Consider the following 20,218-nt stretch of genomic DNA (forward strand, 5'->3'; position numbering starts at 1 on the left):
AAAATGCAACATTGCACCTTTCCCGGTGAGCAAACACAGCCACAACTATTACTCATCCCAGCTCGTCTTGATCCACTCAGTTACTTCATGACATGTAGGCAAAGGATCAAAGAGTCAGAAGATAGAGAGCTAACATGCCAAAACAGGGGAATAGGAAAGTTAACACATTAAAGTGACCTTCAAAGAAGATGGCATCTCTCATATAGTAGAGGGGGAATCTCTGCCCAAGGAATTAATTCTTTGGTGGAACCTGGTGTATGTCTACTTTTCCCATATTTTTTTATGAAAGACAGACACAGATCCTCATTGGGTTTCAACAGCTCAGTTGAAATCATTAACTCTCTTCTCAGTTATACCACCTAAGAATTTGTAGCTCTGAAGGTATCATTAATGCCACAGGCAGTAAGGCAAGGATGTATTAACATGGTTACTATTCCATGAGCACAGAACTGGTTCATTTTGTTGAAAACTCTCCTTTGGGCTACCAGTAGACCAAAAAGCTCTTTAAGATGAGCAGTATCTAGGTCTTTATGGTTCTTCTATTACTGTAACATGAGAATGACCCTTAATGACACTTTCTGAAATTGCAACTCCTTTTTTTTCCTGCTTTTAAAGATCAAGACAAAATTTTGTGTGTACATTTCTTACCTGTATATTTTCAGAAGCAACTGTATCTTAGCCCATTTGAGAACTAGAAGACTCCATACAGATTTGCAATGTAAGTCTAATCTTTGGAAACAATCCCAGAAATTTTTGGTCTAGATATCTTGCAATCTTTGCATACTTAGAAGGATAGTAGCACTACTGCCCTTGAGCCTCTGAACAATGGGGATCTAGGTGTCAGGATTCTTTGCTGGCAGCATCACTGTGCTTCAGCAGGTAAGCTCTTCTAGTGGGAAACTTTTATGTGCCTGTCTATCTGCCTGACTAGTCTTATGATTTTAGCAGTGTGACTTATCCAAGAGTTTTTTCATTTCATTGTGTTTTGCCATTTGGCTTGTGAAGAGTATGTGTTTAACAGCTCCTATGTCAAGAACTTTCCACTGCATTGCTAAATGTGCAAAGTTTCTTCCTAATATCATCATCTGTTTTGTTTGCCTTCTTTTTCCACTCTGTCTTTCTTCTTTCCAGGTCAGAGGCTACCCTGAGCCTCAAATCACGTGGTACAGAAATGGGCATCCTGTCCTAGAAGGTGACCATTATGTTGTGGACCGCAGCATTCGGGGAATATTCAGCTTGATCATCAAAGGTGTACAGGAAGATGATGGTGGTAAATACACCTGTGAGGCTGCAAATGATGGTGGGGTTCGTCAAGTGACTGTGGAACTGACAGTGGAAGGTAAGGGGATACTTATGCTCTTGTTGCAATTATTAATGAGTTTAATTAAATGAACAACTGGTTGAAATCACAACTGTAAACACATGCTTTCTCACTGGTGTAAGAGCAAGGTTCATCAATTGCATTTCACAGTTCAAGACATTTTGGAGGGAACTACATATCTATAGTTAGATAAAGTGTGTGTTCTGTTTCACATGTGTAAGATGATGCCCAGGTAACAAAAGACCTAGCTTTAAAGACTTTGCTATAAACTTTGTAATTTTTATGGAAGCCACCACTCAGGACAGAAACAAAGGTCTGGAAAATTGGCTTTGCTTCTTAGGCAGTAAAAACTGTAGGGACCCTGCTTGCTTCACAGACTATGAGACAGGCACGCCGAGGCAATGGTGCTCTGGAGTTCTCCATGATGCTTCCATTTGCTAAGCTGAACGCCTGGTTGTAATTGCATGCTTCATGTCATGTGGGAAACAGCCAAGATCAAACCCAGGAATTCTTAAGAGAACATCTGCATATTAGATAGTTTCAAACTGGCAAAATTTAAAATGTAAAGCCATGGGAGGATGGAAATCAATTCTACTGCTTCTTTCTTTGCAATTTGGTCATGACAGAGATCTGTTGAACATCAAAGCTCCAGAAGTCACAACTTCGTGTTGAATTCTTGAAGCAAAGAAAAAAATCTGCAGTAGTCCTGAAACAGTCAGTATTTGAGTTTATTGAAGGTCAAAATCTCTAACCGAATGTCCTAAAATGTGCATAGATTTGACATGATTGCTACTGCCTTCTGTTGTCAAAACTATATGAAATCTTCTTTTCCCTATTGTTTTAGATTGTGACAACTTATGTGGAGGTAGAGGGGTTTTTAAAGCTGTTTTTATATCTGTTTTTCTAACCTGAACTTTGGCTGCAGTTCAAAATCAATTTCAGGGAGGTAGCCAATGACCACATTTCTCAGAGTTTAAGAATTATATGGTCTTTATTCAAAAAAATCCCTCTATGCATGAAGGTAGCAAAGATATCTTCGTGGGGCTGACTGCTGCTGGAAAAAATGAGCAACCAAAACATGATCTAGCCTTTCCATCCTGTCTTGTCTGACAGTAATGTGAATTTTTGCAAGACTCTAGAATGAAATTGGATTTTCTTTTCACAGTCCTCAGAGCTGTTTGTCCCATGCCTCCTCACTGGCTCTACCCCAGGTCACTGCCTGTTTTTCAGGTGTCAAAGCTGCCCCAGGGTGTAGATGGCACTGGGCTCACACAGCTTCTGGTTCATACCTCTCACTTGCAAGCAGGAGGGACTACTGTACTTCACAAAGAATCACTTTACAGAAAAGGTAGTCTGGGCTAGCACAGGACTGAAAAACAAGCCAACTAAAGTAAGACATCTTTCAGAGTCCAAAACCACTTTTTTTTTTTGTTAGCTTAATTTGAATTAGTGCTGCAGACACAAATTAGTTCCAAAATATTTTTGCATGAATAGTCTGCAGTGTTGTTGTTACTGAGGCCAGGGATTAGAATATAACTCTTGCTAAAACTTGTTTTTGAAATTGGAGAGCCTAACTGGACTAGAGATGATGTAACCTTATACTGCAGGTGTTGCATTCCTCCTTTATGTTTGAAACCTGGAGAAATGCATGTTTTACATAGTCTTCAGTATCTGTAATTCCCAATGGTCTTGAAAAAAAATCTTCTGACTTTCTATCTTTCTGTCCTGTGCTTACAGGAAACTCCTTGAAGAAATACAGCCTGCCATCCAGTGCCAAAACCCCTGGGTAAGAAGTCTACTAGCTTTGATATTGTTTAACACACACCTAAACATATTTTGATAGGAAAACAAATAAAACAACTCTTTCTAAAGAATAACCACTTCTCCTCATTATAGGTGCCTCTTGCATTTTGTCTATAGCTCTGATTCACTTTGAGGACTAATCAAAAAGGGTTAAATTCTTGTCTAGTTCTCAGTAATTCCTACTGTATGCCCCAGGACCCTTACCTGTGCAAGACTCAAAAATAATGAAGCAAGCAAAGCCTGGTGGTTAATAACTCAATTCTGCACAGCATTGTACTACAATAGACTAACTGCTTCGCATGATTTCTCACACATGTGAGAAGGGGAGAGCAAGAATGTCTGGGCCCTCAGAGACAGGGCAGTGCCAGCTACAGCAGCATCCGAAAACAAACACTTCCATATTTGTGATCTCACATCCTTCAAGCCCAAATCTCCATTTATCACAAGAAAAATAGCTGTTGTGTTAGTAAAATGATTGAGGCTATCAGAAGACATAAGCAGCTTGATACACTTGCTGCTCCCTCATACCTAGCTGAAAACAGAACATTCATGCTGGTATCTGCAACACTGCACCTTCATTTGCTGTGATGATACATCCTTTTGTCTCTGGTGTCTGATATTCAGAAACCCTTTCCTACATCTTCCATGAACTGATAGTCTCCTATAAAGCTAGAGGAAATACTGCTTTAAGAGCCATCAGTAAGAAACAAAAGCAACTGAAATCAGCATTCTTTCACATCAAATCATAAAATCAGAGAATGATAGGGTTGGAAGGGACCTTTAGAGATCATTCAGTCCAACTCCACTGTCAAAGCAGGTCCACCTAGTTCAGATCACACAGAAACACGTCCAGGTTGATCTTGACCTCCAAGGAAGGAGACTCCACACCCTCCCTGGGCAGCCTGTGCCAGGGCTCCCTCACCTCAACAGTGAAATAGCTTTTTCTTATGTTTAAATGGAACTTTGTGTGTTCCAGCTTCATCCCATTACCCCTTATCTTGTCACCAGATACAACAGAAAATAGGGATGCCCCAACCTCCTGACACCTGCCATTTATATACTTATAAATATTAATGACATCCCTCCTCAGTCTCCTCTTCTCCAGACTAACCAGCCCCAGTTCCTGCAGTCTTTCCTCATAAGGAAGATGCTCCAGTCCCCTGATCATCTTGGTGGCCCTGTGCTGGACTCTCTTCAGAAGTTCTCTGTCCCTCTTTAGCTGGGGAGACCAGAACTGGACACAGGACTCCAGATGAGGCCTCACCAGGGCAGAGTAGAGAGGGAGCAGAACCTCCCTTGACCTGCTGGCCACACTCTTCTTGATGCATCCCAGGATGCCATTGGCCTTCTTGGCCACAAGGGCACATTGCTGGCTCATGTTCAGTTTATTATCAACCAGCACTCCCAGCTCTGCCTCCACAGAGCTGCCCCCACTAGGTCAATCCCCAGCCTGTACTGGTACATGGAGTTGTTCCTCCCCAGATGCAGGACTCTGCCCTTGCCCTTGTTGAATCTCATAAGGTTCCTCTCTGCCCAGCTCTCAAGCTGCTCAAGGTCCTGCTGAATGGCAGCACAGCCTCTGGGGAATCAGGACAAGCAACAGGACAAGGGGTAATGGGATGAAGCTGGAACACAAAAAGTTCCACTTAAATATAAGAAAAAACCATTTCACTGTGAGGGTGAGGGAGCCCTGGCACAGGCTGCCCAGGGAGGGTGTGGAGTCTCCTTCCTTGGAGGTCTTCAAGACCCACCTGGACATGTTCCTATGCGACCTGATCTAGGTGAACCTGCTTCTGCAGGGGGGTTGGACTAGATGATCTCTACAGGTCCCTTCCAACCCCTACCATTCTATGATTCTATGATTGTTTATGTGTGGTTTGGGTTTTAAAATTGACTGGGTTTCCAGCAGTGAACATAAGTGAAACTGAGTAATCAAGAAGGCTTAACATGATAAAGTCTGTATTATGAATGTGCTACAGAAATACATGCATACCAAATAGTCAAAGCAAGAAAGGGCAGTTAAAGTTGGTCTTAGGTTCTGTTATACATTCAGACTTCCCAAGGCACTATCCTAATCCATTTTATTGCATGAAGGTAGAATGATTGTCCTAATTTTTCATTCTCATGTGTTTTATTCAGTATCAATAATGTAATGGTACGGAACATTTATGCATTACATAAACAGGGGAGAGGGAAAAGAAGAAAACATGCACTTTAGTTTTGTGTCCATCTAGGAAACAGCCATAAAGCTGCAGGGTAGCTAGTACTTGATTTTCTTGTATGTGTTAGTGTCTGTATACAGATATATAAATATAGAAACAGCATCTAAAGATGAGCACTTAAAAAAATTCTTTAATACACATTTATGCTTTTTAGGAGTAGCATGAGGAAGATTATATTACAAGCTAGCAGATAATTATCTGATGAAATGTTTTCCATTTTAGCATATTACAATCACCCTTCTCTCTTAAGACTTTTTGCTTGTTCTTTTGTCCATGTAAATCCCTTCATTATGATATTGTCTTTTACTTAGAAACCTTCAACTGCCTATATGGCAATCATCATGTCTTGGCAGTATCTTGGACTAAGGCGATGCAGTCTCTGTTAGTATCAGACACCTGGTAGAAATGGTGAGGTATTGACATATCTTGCATGTGATAAGAGGCCATCTGGAAAGGAAGTCCCTGAAAACAGTTCCATTTGCTTGAAATTAAAGATAAAAAGAAATAAAAATCACCATCTGCCATCTACTAATGTGTGTCTATGTTGCACCAGGGCTTCAGAGTAAAGAGTGTGAGTGTTCACTTTCACATTAGCAGTCCTGAAGTTGTACCTGTTTTTGTTTTTCTTGCTATAATGGTGCTTGATGTTTTGTGTTTTATGGCTGTGTAACTGTGGGTTTTGGACTACAGTGACTGATGTCACTCTAATTTCATTCCACATGTCATTTCCCAGCTGTGCCATCCATTTAGGTAGAGCTGGGCATTTACACCTAACAAAAATGAGATGGGTGTATGTTGGTTTTATACCACATGTCATTTCCCAGCTGTGCCATCCATTTAGGTAGAGCTGGGCATTTACACCTAACAAAAATGAGATGGGTGTATGTTGGTTTTATACCCTTTTCATGGTAGCTTTGCAAGCATTGTAGTGAGTGAGATTCCAAACAGAAGCCTTCCCTAAACAAAAAAAGTCTTTACCAAGACATGTCAGAAATGTTGCAAAATCAAGTTACTGAGTCATATATCAGAAATTGCTGTGTCATTGCAGTGTCAAAACAAATTAGGTGATAAAGAACTGTGAAGAGTGAACAAGTATGCACAAATAATCTATTAGGAGGCAGTTAAGGAATGGAAGATGATAAAAATTAAATGTATGCAGGGCTTCCTGTCATTTGATTTGTCCAGCTCTGCTTATAAGCAACTGAAAATGTCCCCAAGATCTGTTATGTGAGTTATGTGTGTGCTGCATGAGGATGTGTAGCATCAAATTGTCAGTTGCATGAGAAGTCAAAAGCAGTCATCACCAGCATTTCCATTTCTCCCATTGGCCGAAAAAAATACTGTGTAACTGCAGACTCGGTTATCACCAATTATATACCCTTATTGGCAAACCGCTGGTCTAAAATGCTTCCTGAAGTGTGCTCTAACCACAACAGCTTCCAGTTCTTCTGTAAAACCAGGATGTCAATTACCTTTCCAGGGGAAGACTTTCTGTCCCATCTGTGGAGCATAGACCGAGCATCTGGGGAGAGAGTCCACCCAAGTTTGCAACAAAACCCAACAGGGTTGTTGTACGTGAAGGCCAAACAGGCAAATTCTCGTGTAAAATAACAGGACGACCTCAGCCTCAAGTAACTTGGTTTAAGGTATGATTTCCCCCTCAAATTAACATTTTGTTTCCCTTTTGAAATTCTGTGACTTGAAAGGATGAAATGCACTTGCTGTCACAAATTGTCAAAGGAGAGCCCTATTCTTCCTCATTTTCATGCTGAATAAACTCCCAAAAGTTTATAACATTTCTTCTCCGTATGAAATTCTCCCTTACCTGTCTCATTGTCAAAAATATTTGTACAAAAAGATAATCTGAAAGCACCAAACAAGATACAGGATCCATCACAAAAATAGCAAGTATGGGGCATGCTTGCCCAAAGGCGTTACTAACTAGGTAAAGGGAAATAGACAAAGGATGGGAAGTGTGAATATTGTCATCGTCTCTGTTTTATAGAGAAGGTCTGTAGGGATTTAATGCATTGACTGTGATTACAGAGGGGTCTCTGAGAGCTGTGAAAATAACAGCTGTATTTTCCAAGTGCCATGTCAGTGTCTCAGTCATGAAGTGCCTTTTCTGTATCACTTGCGTGGGCTTTTACGTGCTTGCAAAGAAATTAAATTGAATTGAAAAGAGAATTAACCATCTAGAAATTAACAGATATGACTGGGTTTTGGCATGCTATGATTGTTTTTTGCAAATTCAAATAAATAAATCAATCCATGGCAGATGAACAGCAGTTCAACTTTTTCAGTCTGAACTCTGCTAAAAGTGATAACAGAAAAGTAGGAACAAAGAAGATATGTGTTAAACTTGGGAACTGTGAACAGAATTAATTAGACATTAAAAACGCACTGACTACTTAAGTCCTAGTGCCCCCTTTGGGCACACACAAGCTCTTCAACCACTTATTTTGGTTAGTAAGGTGAGGGCTTTAAGGTGATAAATATTACAGTGATTAGGCTATTTTTTTCCTGAAACTATTAGTACTTCAGAGAATTACAAAGACATTCTTTAATTTGGAAGAGAAAATATACGCCTGCTTTGCTGGCATCCTACTACTCTTTAAGCCTTCAACAGACAGTTGCTTTTATTTTCTTCTGGTGTCTCCAGGTTTTTGGGAAGGGGGAGTGGGGCAGGGAGAAATAAAACCCCCAAAAAGAAAACCCAGAAAATTGGCTCATAGAGCAAGGACATGCTTCCAGGTCATTGTTGGATTCATTCCAGATGTATCCTTGTAGTCTGTAATACAAGGATGCCAGGGTACATCTCAGAAGACAAGCAGCCTCTTGCTGTGCAAGCACTCACTAAGATATCTCCTTCAGTTGGCAGCTCCATGTAGAGTCTATCTCTCCTTCCAGCTGCCCTCAGTTCTTCTGGGCCTGCTGGTTCTCTAGGCAGTCTGCAATGCAGCTGCTCCACAACAACCTGCTTCCAGTCCCACCAAACTTGCTCAGATTTTCCAGCCATGCAACTCAGTGCTAAACAGTTCATTTTGTTCAGGTCTGTGAGGTAACCTGTAAGTGAGGACTAGTAATCCAGCAGAATGGATCTGCTATTGGTACTTGGACCTACTTTGGTACTTCTTCATGCATGTTTTTTTTCAGCTTGGTAAAGGCTATAGTATATATTTTGCTATTGATTTTCAGCTTCTATAACGCATTATTCTATAATCTGCCTTTCATTGACCTAATTAAATGAATGAAGTATGCAAAGTTCTTGTTATTTAGCAGCCCATTGAGTTTTGTTCATGTTTATGTCCTTAAAAACCTCATTTCAACACTTTCAACACAAGTATATTATTCAGGAGTTCAGTAGCCATACGACTGCTGGTCTGCAATCACTGGGTGTCTATGACACCAGTCCACTCTCTTGAATTTAACCTCAATCCATTGCTTTTATGTAAACTGGTTTTCTTCTGGCTTTCATAATAATGTTTTAGCACCTATTTTGAGCACTATGAAGCTGTCTTTCAATAGTTCACATATTCTGTAAAGCACAACTGTGTTGTTGCACTTTATTGGCATGTGGTTGTGTGTTTTTGCATGTCTGTCCACAAGGCCTGGATTAACAGGTAATCATAGACCCATAGAATGGTAAGGGTTGGAATCACATATGTGCTTTGGTTAGTTGCAAACAAGCTCAGGCCCACAGTGCTCCTGGTGCTATCAGAATGGTGCTGCAGGGTCCTGCTGAGTAGTAGGTATTTCTGCTCTGCCTTGCCATCATAGCAAGAGCTCACATACTGTTGGACACATCTGTCTGGTGTAGAGCCAACACCTGACTGCCTTCCATACAGCATGGAAGCATTATAAGCAATTCAAATTGCACATTTCAGAACTAATAAATTACTCACTCTCCTCATTGTTTTCTTTTTCCTTTTCTTACTTGTTAAATTGCAAAGACTTCTACTGTGTTGCCACAAAACCTCTGATGTGAACTAGCTTTTTTTTTAAATTCAGATGGGACTTACAGCACCCATCAGCAGCAAGTTCAGAGAGACTTCAGGAATGGCAGTATCTGAAAGCACCAGCATTTCCCAAATGTTTACTGCCCAAAGCCCTACAAATCATAGATTTGTACTCTTTCCCTTCCTAAACTTAGGACAGGGAAAGCCGTGGTGCCCTGATAACAAGGGACTCCTCTTTAATGGTTGGTGCTGAGGCGGAAGATTTGCTCACAAATAAGGTGTTAGTCCATTATTTTGTAGAATTTACAGGCAAAAATTGTCATTCTGATCTTCTGAGTGACAGAGAGCGTAGAACTGCATGCATTTCTTCCAGTCTCCAAGACATACCTTTCATTTAACTCCAGCATAGCAGTGCAAAGGAACTACATCGCAGCAGTGCCTCTCTTAATGTATGCCCAGCGTCACCTCCAGATGGCCACTGATGAGCTCCTCTTAGGCAGAATTTTTTAAAGCTCTTGAAGTGATACACCATAAAGGCACTATTGAGGGATTAAAAACTACTTCCTAACTTGGAAGTTTTTGCTTAAGAGTATGGTGTTTGACTTCCTGGAACATACAGGAACAGAAAACTGGTTGGAGCCCACATACAGTGATAAGAAACTTTTCAAGGAATACAGATGTAGTAGATAATGAGAAGCCAAAACCAGACTGGGATGAGTAGGTGGCAAATACAGTGAAAAACAGCCTTCTGCAGATATGAATTACAGAACTTCTAGACACAGTTTTTTGTTTATACCATCTGAGTATTATTCATAGGTGGAACTTGGCTAAAATAGAGGTATCTTGACGTGGTTTTGGCATTTTACTGAAAATGTCTTGCTCCCTTTCTCTCACCAAGTGTCTCATGATGTCTTGTGATATTTGCAGGGTGATATTCAGTTGCAGCAAAATGAGCGTTTCAACATGTTTGAGAAAACAGGCATCCAGTTCTTGGAAATCCAAAATGCTCAGCTTGCTGATTCAGGAATTTACACATGCACAGTGATAAACAGCGCTGGGAAGGCATCTGTGTCTGCAGAGCTCACCGTTCAAGGTACAGCAAAGACTTTACATGACAGAGCACAAGCAAACCACAGATATTCCTTTAAAATATCTTTGGTTGTGTTCTCAGTATAAGCATTCACTTTTTCTCATTCTCTTTGTTAAATGTGGTAGTTTGGAGTGTGCTACAGGTGAAAACATTTGTGTTGATTCAATGAGAAAAAGACTATTTAAATGCTTTCTAACAACTTTTTTAAAAACCAACAGTTCACTTTTACTGTGACTTTGACCTCCATATGCTTTAAACAGAGATTTTCATTTCAGTGAATGGAAACCTTGCACTTGTCATTATAATCAATAATTGATTATACCAGTTCCTTTTGGGAAACAAATTTCTGTCTTTATTTGTAGAACCAAGGTGTCAGGAGGATGGAGCCAGGCTGCTCTCAGTGATGTCCAATGATAGGACAAGGGGCAATGGGTGTAAACTGGAACATAAGAGATTCCAAAGAAATACAAGGAAAACTTCTTCAGTGTGAGGATGAGGGAGCAACTGAACAGGCTGCCCAGATGGGTTATGGAGTTTCCTCCTCTGGGGACACTCAAAACCCACCTGGACGAGTTCCTGTGTGACCTGCTCTAGGTGGTCCTGCTCTGGCAGGGGGGTTGGACTGGATGATCTTTTGAGGTCCCTTCTAACCTTTGAAATTCTGTGATTCTGTGATAACTCTGAACTGTAAGAGAGAAAAAACAGTTTAATGAGATTAATAATCAGGCTTCTCAGCTCCTGACCATCTCTATTTCACTGCAGTTAAAGGAAATATGTCTTTGCATAAGTAATTTTGGATGTTCTATTCCATATATGCATTAACATACACAGTTCATTTTGCAGTTTGATGCTTTTTAGGGTGCTCTTTGCATCAGCCTTAAAACCATACAGCCCTCAGCAGCCACACTAAAGAGGAATTTTGACTGTTAGTGGGTGAGCACTCACTGGACCTAATTAAATAATTAAATCAACAGCAGCTGGCTTCAGTTGCAGTCATAAAATCAGTGGATTACATATGCACTCAGTAAGGAATTTTTTTATTCAGGATTTTCCAGGTCACATCAGTGCTGTCCCTCTGTGAGATATCAAGATAAATAAGAGGATTTACATTTGGGATCCTCAGAACCACAACTTGCCTTTATCACTTAAAACCGTGCTTTTAATCTGTAAGTTCCAATCTGCTGAAGCCATTGCAAAAGGAGCTTCTACAGGTTGCCTGTTCAACTGATGTTTTCTAGAAACGTCCATTTTGTTCAATAAGCCTTTTTTTTAATCATGAAACTTGATCCTTACTTGCTTTCCGTGAAGTAGAGAGCTTTCTGTTGTGTAATGGGTACATCTGCCCTGAGAGATGATGCGGAACTGGGGTCAGAAAGTCAGTTGTGGTATATGTTTGCTTCAGATGCTGACCACATCTCTGAATAATGCAGGCATTCTTTCTTGGATTAGTACAGGTCAGTAAAAAGGGCACTCTCTTGCAATGTACTTGACTAATCGGATGATACCACTTACCTAACCACAATATATGATAGCTAATTCTTTCATTATCAGTTAAATCAGATCATAGGAGTTGCTGCAAGATGCTAGCAGACAATCAAGTTGCTCAGAATTCCTCTATTTTCTTTTCAATCCACACAATCTCAAATACAGATAAACTTGTTCCAAGAGCTACATTTCCCCCCCGCCAAGTTCCCATATGTTCTTTCAATTGATAGGGTTACATGGTATTGTCTCATCTTCAACCAGTAGTTCTTCAGCTGCTTTTTCTGCATTTATCCAGTCTCTTTTCAGCTTTAATTTTTATGTGAACAATTTCTGTTGCTGTTTATTGACAGGTTTATTGAAGTGAGGTCAATGGGTTATTTCCCTTCTCTCACTGCAACTTTTGTGTGTATGTAAATAGATTCTTTTGGTCACTCTGAATGGTGCAGCAAGTCCAAGCATTTAGATGTGGATTTGTGCTTGCAAAACACAGTGGAAATCAGGGTATGTTCATCACATGTTTTTGTCTTTTCCCTGAGGCAAGGACTCTGAAAGCATTTTTATGGACTATTTCTTCATGGCTGGAAAAATCATCTTGCAAATTTATTACTCCATGTCTTTCTGCTGTACTTTCTAGCCTCACAGTTGACAACAGTGTAAATGCAAATTTGATCTGACCAGGAGAAAACAAGTTGCCTACTATAGTGTTAACTGGGGAAAAATGGAGATTTATGATTGATACTTGATCTGCAGTGGTATTTCTGCCATCCCAACTATTTAACTCATGCTACCTCCAAGAGAAACAAATACAGTCAAAATTTGGGAGAATGCATGGAGGATTACATACGTATGAACTAAGAAACTAGCTATGAGCAAATATGTGCTCAGCTGAGTTACAAAGCTGATGAGGTACCTTGGGAAATCAATATAGCTCAGGCATGTTCCACATTTCCAAAGCTGAAAAGTGAAGAAATGTGATATATTTGCTTTTGCATTAATCACGTTAAACATGATAGATAACACTTGCTACCCAGCAAATGAGTTTGCAAAAATTTACAAAGGAGTTCAGGTTTGGGGAGTTTTTAATACTGTTAGTTTGGCTTTGTGTTTTAGCCAGAGAACAGCTGTAGTTTCACTGTAGGCATGCTCAGGTGTGGTACTGATGATTTTTCCACTCCTACAAGATCTGTAGAGATCACATAAGATTTGATGAGCTGCCTCCCAGTTGGGATCTCTTCCTTACTTCGCTCTTTGAGGTTCACAGAATGTTTAGTTCTCAAGGGACTTGAGAACTTAGTTGACTCAATAATGGCTCAAAATGGACCATGACCTCTTAGTGTTTCAACTGAGCAACTGGCTGTCTCTCATATCAAATTTCAGGTGTGATGATAGTCAATCTTGACTTCAATGGATTGAAAATAGGAAGAGGGAAGGTTCTTAAGTATATTCTTTCCTTAAATTCTTTCAGTGTTATGAAATTGTGTACAGTATTGCATGTATAAGTTACCTGATTTTTCATTTTTCATTTCAGGTCCAGATAAGAGTGACACCAATGCTCAGCCACCATGGTATGTGTTTACTTGAGTACTTTCTTAGAATATTCAATTGCAATCATAGAATCATACGTAGGAGTTGGAAGGGACCTTTAGAGATCATCTAGTTCAACCCCCCTGCAAACAGGTTCACCTAGATCAGGTCTCATGGGAACATGTCCAGGCAGGTCTTGAAGACTTCCAAAGAAGGAGACTCCACAACCTCCCTGGGAAGCCTGTTCAAGTGCTCCCTCACCTGAACAGTAAAACAGTTTTTCTTATGTTTAAATGCACTAATTTTGACATTTACTGCATGAGCCTTCCTCATAAAGTCATAAATCTTTTTGAGTCTATCTGTATTTGGAAGTTCGAAAATGTTTAATTGGAATGAGATTCTCTCTTACTTTCAGCTGTCCTGGTAGACTACCTGCATAGTTGTCAGTGGAACTGGTGACAACACTATGAAGTACAGAGTTCTGATCTGGTTCAGGAAAGCAAAATTTACTTTAGGATTTTACCTAAAGATTAAGATTTTTAAAGTTTTTAAAGTTAAATGAGTACAGGTTGTTGGGTTTCTTTTAAAAATGTTTCGTGAAATGTTTTTTCTTCATGTCCTTACATGCCCTGGATAGGATTTCAAAATAGCATGTTTACATTGTCCTATCCCCATCTCCACTGCAAAGTGTACCTGAAAATGCTGTCCTACCCTGTTTTTCAGGTCTGCGTGACTTTAGAAACATACTTTAAAACAAGTTTAGTGTATATGAAACTATGCAGCTCTACAGCCATAACCCCCCACGTGTTGGGTTCTACAGAGTAGTTTTGCCTCCTCCATTGTTTATTTAAAAAAAAACACAAACAACAAAACAAAACAGAAGAGATATTATGTCAAATGTAAAAATCTTACAGGTGTAACTGCAAATCTCATAGGCGTTATTTCTCTAGTACATTTAACTGTGGCTCAAGAAAATATCTTGAATCTCCCTGAGAGAATAAGTCAATTGTACTAAGTACAGCAAAACAGAGCTGGGCTAGAAATTCCTATATTTCAAATCTGTTCCAATTCTGACTTGTAATAGTACTTTGAAAGTGTGAGACATAGACACAGTACTCTACAGGTAATAGCTTAGTGGTCAGGGTGGCCAACTTCAGTGAAGGAAACGTAGATTCAAATCCTCAGTTAGCCAGCTACTCTTGTGCTCCCAAAGTACTGAGCAGGAAACACATCAGAATTCTGAGAAACTTCTTAATAAAACAGTAGCTGATATTTTTACATCCAGCCTTGGTTTTTTAATCTGTTTTTTTGTGACACCCCCTCTTCCTCCCCTAGATCTTAATTAAGTCTACTGATCAGTCCTCTTTTGAAATCACCTCAGTTACAACACACCATAATTAGAAATAGCAAAACTCACTACTCAATTTACATTTTCTTTTCCCTTCAGGGAACTACTTTGTGTAGTGTTTTTGAGCTATAATTATATGTGGCCTCAATTTATTAAAGCATGTGTTACATCATGGTCATTCCAGGGTCTTGTGTAATTGCCCTCTATCTAAAGCACTGTCTGCACTGTTAGTGTCTGACTCATAAAACATGTTAGAACTTGAGCAGTGGATTTGTATCCACTCTCCAGATGAGACAATGTCTGAATACTGATCACATTTTACAAAGCTTTTAACTTCTTTCATCCGTATTCTTAATCTGGATGAAGAAAACCAAAGGCTAATTAGTTCATTTTCTTGCCATGGGCTTGCATATTTATGTCATTGCTAATAACAATAATTAGTCTTGATACAGTGTCATATATCTGTAAACTTACCATTTTCCTTCAGCTTGCCATCAAAACCAACAACACTTGCTGTTAAAGCCGTTGAAAATTCAGAATTCAAGCAGGCAACTAGCAATGGGATTGCTAAAGAGCTGAAAACCAGCAGCACTGAATGCATTGTTGAAACCAATGACACGGTGTCAGTGAGGAAAGAAACCTTTCACATTGCCAGAGAAGCCAAAGACAACAAGCAGGGACAGCACCAAGAAGCCAATGCAATGTCACCTCAAGAACCTAAAGAAGGAAAAAGGGGATCCCAGGTCTTGCAGAAAACTTCAAGCACCATCACACTACAAGCTGTCAAACTGCAACAAGAACCAAAGGCAGAACCCCAGGCCACTAACATCAGACAGGGTGAAGACAGAAAAAGGACTGTGCAGCCCCTGATATCAGCTCAACAAACCCCATCCCTGACAGGGCAAGTCAGTCCAAGGACTAGAGAAGCAGAAAACAGATCTGGAGCCTGGAAGGCTGTGATGGAGAAGAGGGAACCTCTGGGAATTCCCCCTCAGTTTGAGAGCCGTCCACAGAGCCTGGAAGTATCAGAAGGCCAGGAGATTAAATTCAAGAGCAAAGGTAAAGGGGTGAAAGTTATCAGAGTCCTGGGGTTAGTCACATTCCCCTTCTGTGTGTGAAGTGGGGAAGCAGTTCCTCCTTCATTGCAAGTTGTCCTCCTCCCTAAAGCATTTTGAAAGTAGGTGCAGAATCTCATGCTGTTTACACAATACTTTTCTTACTGAAATTTTCAAATCATTCCTTAACATAGCATCCATCATTTCTCCCATCTGGGGTTTCCCCTGGTGTAATCAATGCTACTTTTTCTAGGAGGTAGTTTAGAGAGACTCTTGGATGAGGGTATAAGAGAGAAAATGGGTGGTACACTTTCCAGAACTGTAATTAGTTATATTGCCCTTGAGAGATAAAAACCAAAAAAATGGATAAGAAATTGCATTTCCCTTCTGGCATCTACTTTTACCCCTTATATTTGGCCAACCCATTGCTGGAATGGGAGCTTTTTATGTCTCTGTAGGAAAAAAGAAAAACCTCAACGAAACCATGGTCATTTAGTTCATCTCTTGATAGTTGTTGCCTCATGAGTAAAGACTACAGTTTATATCACAGGCCTACAGACTAAGGAGAGGAGAAAATATTCCAAAGATCCTGGCACCTTTTGAATAGTTTATTTTTCAGGTGTATTAGTACTAACAACATGGATTGCTTTCCATCAGAACATTTCAAAACCTTTGCAATGTTTAACTAATTCATGATGCTATTTGGTAGGGTAATGTAGTGGCTATTGTACAGAAGCCAAGAAGATCCAAAACACAAACTCCTACACACAAAGGCTGGGTGTCTGTCAGGAGTTTATAGTGGAATGTCCCTAGTACACTTTAATAAGTAATCTGAGAAACTATCCTGAGAATTGTCTCTGCAAAGGGTGACCAGGGACCTTATTTGCTGAAAATGAGTGAAGGATGGTCTGCTGACCTTTTCTGGCATTCTTTCCTAACCTCTCCTCTTTGTATATCGTAGCAACTGGCCCATGAAATCTAGATCCCCCTGCCCCCTTAGCACTACTAGGAGCCAAATCTGCTTTTCTAGAGCTCTGACACAGGCACATCAGGCAGTGAAGCTGCAGCTGTTTTGCTTCTACTCCTTGGAAGTTTACTGTCCTAGAAAGCTGCCTGCTTTGTCTTCACCTGGACCATAGACTGGAAAAAAATACTCAGGATCACAGAACATTTCAGGTTGGAAGGGACCTCTGGAAGTCACCTGGTTCCACACCCCTGCTCATGCAGCATCACCTACAGCAGGTTGTCCAGGGCTACGTCAAGGTAGCTTTGTATATCTCTAGGAAAAGAGACTCCACAATCTCTCTGGGCAGCCAGTGCTTAGTAACTGTCACAGTAAAAAATGTTTATGTTCAGAGAGAATCTCCTGTATTTCAGTTTGTGCTCATTATCACTGCTCCTATTACTGGAGACCATCTCTGAAACAAGCCTGGCTCCGTCTGCTTTACAACCTTATTTGAGATATTTATTTACACTCATAAAATCCCCTTTGAGCTTTCTGTTCTCCAGGTTGAATAAACCCTCTCTGTGGTAGATACTGTGGATTCCAAAGTACTGCTAGATACTCAGAAAAACACTTTTTTGCAGGGTAGGAAGAAATGGGGGGAAATGTCATTATTTCTCCTTTAATACATCCATTTTGCCTGTGACTTTTAGAGGAAGAAATTTCATATAGAAGTGCCTGGGGTTTTTCAAGTTACCACATACGTGTTATTTTAAAAGATGGACTGGCCAGGAGGTTTTGGAAGATCAGAAATATCAAACTGGTTTTCTGAAGACAGCTTTGTGTATTTCTTGGTCATTAAGTTTTATGAAATTATGTGTGTGTAAATAACATCTAGTTTACACTAAAGCAAATAATGAAATTGCACTAAGGGGAACACCTGTTCATAAAAATAAAAGTACCTGATTGTTTAGTTTCAGGGAAACCAAAACCAGACGTGCAGTGGTTCAAAGAGGGTGAACTTATTAAAGCTGGAGAAGATGTTCGAATATGTGAGGAAGATGGAATTCATTGCCTATGGTTAAAGAAAGCCAGCTTGGGGGACAGTGGATCCTACAGCTGTTCAGCTTTCAACCCCAAAGGCCAGATCTCCACCAGCTGGTTGTTAACTGTCAGAAGTAAGTGAGTTCTTGTGAGCACATCTGCTCTTTGAAAACTATGTCTGGGATATTCTAAGTTATCAGAAAGTGGAGACTACAAAATTCCTATTATGACTTCTCAATGCAGGTTAATTCTGATTCCTAGCTCTGTGAAAAATATGGTGTGGGATAGCTGGCAAGCCACTTTCTGCATCAGTTTCCCTTCTGACCTTTTTCTTATTGTTTGTATAGAAAAAGCCATCTCATCTAATGGTTTGTATGCAGGGAGATCTGTTCTCTACTGAGTTTTTCTCTTAATGCTTGCATTTAATACAGATTGCCAAAGATTTTATTGTTGTTCTGCATTCAGTTCTTTCGGAGTTGCTTAGCATTTCTGTGTTTTGTGAGCACAAACCAGTCCTGTGCATTAATGTGAATAAGAAGAAAAGTGAAACAATGAGAATGACATTCTGCTAAATTCAAGTACACTTACTTCCCAGTGACAAATTATTTTGGGCTTGAAGGCACTCACTTACCAGTGTGGTTAAAATATTTTTCAACTTCTAGCAAATTCTGACCTCAATTCTAATCTTGTCACCTGGTTTTATGTTTTGGCCTGGAGCTATGATTATATTTATGCATCATTTCTCTATTTGCTCTGCCTGAACTTAAACCAAGATACCCGTGATGTTCTCTTCCTGTCTCGTGAGAGACCTATAAACTGCATCCATAAATCACCCTGTTTCACTGCCAGCCAGGGGAAGTTTGGGAGAGAGACTGAGAGAAGACAGACAGCAGGAGAGAAGAGTTATCCTTCCTATTCTTTACTCTGAGCTCTCTGGTAATATATTGCATACACTTCTAGAAATTGGCTGCAAATAGTGGATTCTAGCATAGGAAAACATCAACCAAGATATTGCTTGAGGGCTGACAGCACCTGTCTTATAGATGATAGAAGAATCCTCCTTTATACCAATCCATTGCTAAAAATTATTTCTATTTCCCAATAAAACATTCCACCATGGTTTTGATTCTTTTTTTTCTTATTTGTTTGGGATGACTCTGTTAGCCCAGATAAATTTTTCCATTTGGGTTAAAGGAACTGTTTTCATTTTGGTTTTAAAGGGCCTAAAGTTCAAGAGGTTGCTCCATGCTTTTCCACTGTCTTGAAAGGCTGCACTGTGAGTGAAGGGCAAGACTTTATGCTGCAGTGCTGTGTAGGAGGCGTACCTGTGCCTCAGATCACATGGCTTCTCAATGGTAAGGAATCCCCTGCTCTGAAATACGTGCATGCACACACTCAGATGCTCAGCCTCATCTGCCACTCTTATCAGAACATAGCAAGGCTGTGAATGCTGCACAGAGCACTCTTAAGCCACCACAACGGAATCTACTAGAATATTTGAAGAAAAATAGTTTATATGCACATAATATGCCCAAAGGGTGGTTTTCTTGAGCAATGTTCTGTCTTAGAGCAGTTTTCCAGTATGTCCAGCAGAGGACTCTGGTGACAAGATTGTGCATAGATGAGTTGCTTGGGGTTTGTTAAACACAGCTTTTCAGCACACATACAACAAAGCCTGTGTTGCTACAGTATGCTGGATCCCGTGCTCCCCTTCACTCCTTTGACACTAGCCTCTGCTATGAGACTAACACTTTGGCATAATGATCCTGCAGGACCAATAAGTTCTAAGAAAAATATTTGCCATATAACACTCTTTAAAGTAGGAGGGAAACCCATGCCTGATTCCAGCCCTCCATCAGCTGGGCAGGTCATAATTGGTATTAGCAGCTATATCTCCAGGATCTTAAAATCACAGCTTTTCTGGTTACTTTTCTACTAGAAATATGTTCCCTGTGATTCTAATGCTTTCCCAAAGATGACTAAACAAAAGGATAAGTAAAAGATTTTTTGTTTTTATCAGACTGTGTAATCTCCTGCCCTGGTCTGATTACACAACTGAACATGTCTGTTTCCTTAATGGTCCCCTCTTAGTATTTGAGTTAGGTCTAAACACTAATTTTTGGCTTAGATTCCAAATGATTTTAGAGATCCAGGGTCTACACACTTTGACTAAGGGTTCATTCCATTTAGAGGCATATATGTTAAACACTAGAAAGATTTATTCAGCTTAACCCTTGATCATCTCTGCTGTTCCTGAGGTGCAATTTTTTGCAGGCTCTCCCAGACTATCTGTGTATGGTTTTGTGTGTGATTTAAACACAAAGAATAGCATACTTTGACATAAAGGAAGTTTTCTCCAGGATTGTTTTAAAATTAATTATTTGCACATGATCTCTGTTTTTCTTTAGCTATTCAGAGTAGATG

At 40.0% G+C, this 20,218-nt stretch overlaps 1 protein-coding gene across 5 annotated transcripts in view; it reads left to right on the forward strand.

The window, feature by feature from the left end:
* MYLK (myosin light chain kinase) overlaps positions 1-20,218 on the forward strand; it is a 218,824-nt gene that overhangs the window by 86,414 nt on the left and 112,192 nt on the right. For 3 of the 5 annotated variants that reach the window (XM_062004610.1, XM_062004611.1, XM_062004614.1), the window contains exons 3-10: positions 1,132-1,339; positions 3,059-3,107; positions 6,827-6,992; positions 10,233-10,398; positions 13,409-13,445; positions 15,240-15,811; positions 17,725-17,928; positions 19,015-19,149. In XM_062004610.1, coding sequence (XP_061860594.1) covers positions 1,132-1,339; positions 3,059-3,107; positions 6,827-6,992; positions 10,233-10,398; positions 13,409-13,445; positions 15,240-15,811; positions 17,725-17,928; positions 19,015-19,149 — 1,537 coding nt within the window. Of the gene's footprint in view, positions 1-1,131; positions 1,340-3,058; positions 3,108-6,826; positions 6,993-10,232; positions 10,399-13,408; positions 13,446-15,239; positions 15,812-17,724; positions 17,929-19,014; positions 19,150-20,218 lie in introns of those variants that run through there. The other 2 variants (XM_062004612.1, XM_062004615.1) reach the window with 2 other exon arrangements.

The sequence above is a fragment of the Colius striatus genome, chromosome 11 (assembly GCF_028858725.1).
Source record: "Colius striatus isolate bColStr4 chromosome 11, bColStr4.1.hap1, whole genome shotgun sequence".
NCBI lineage: Eukaryota > Metazoa > Chordata > Aves > Coliiformes > Coliidae > Colius > Colius striatus.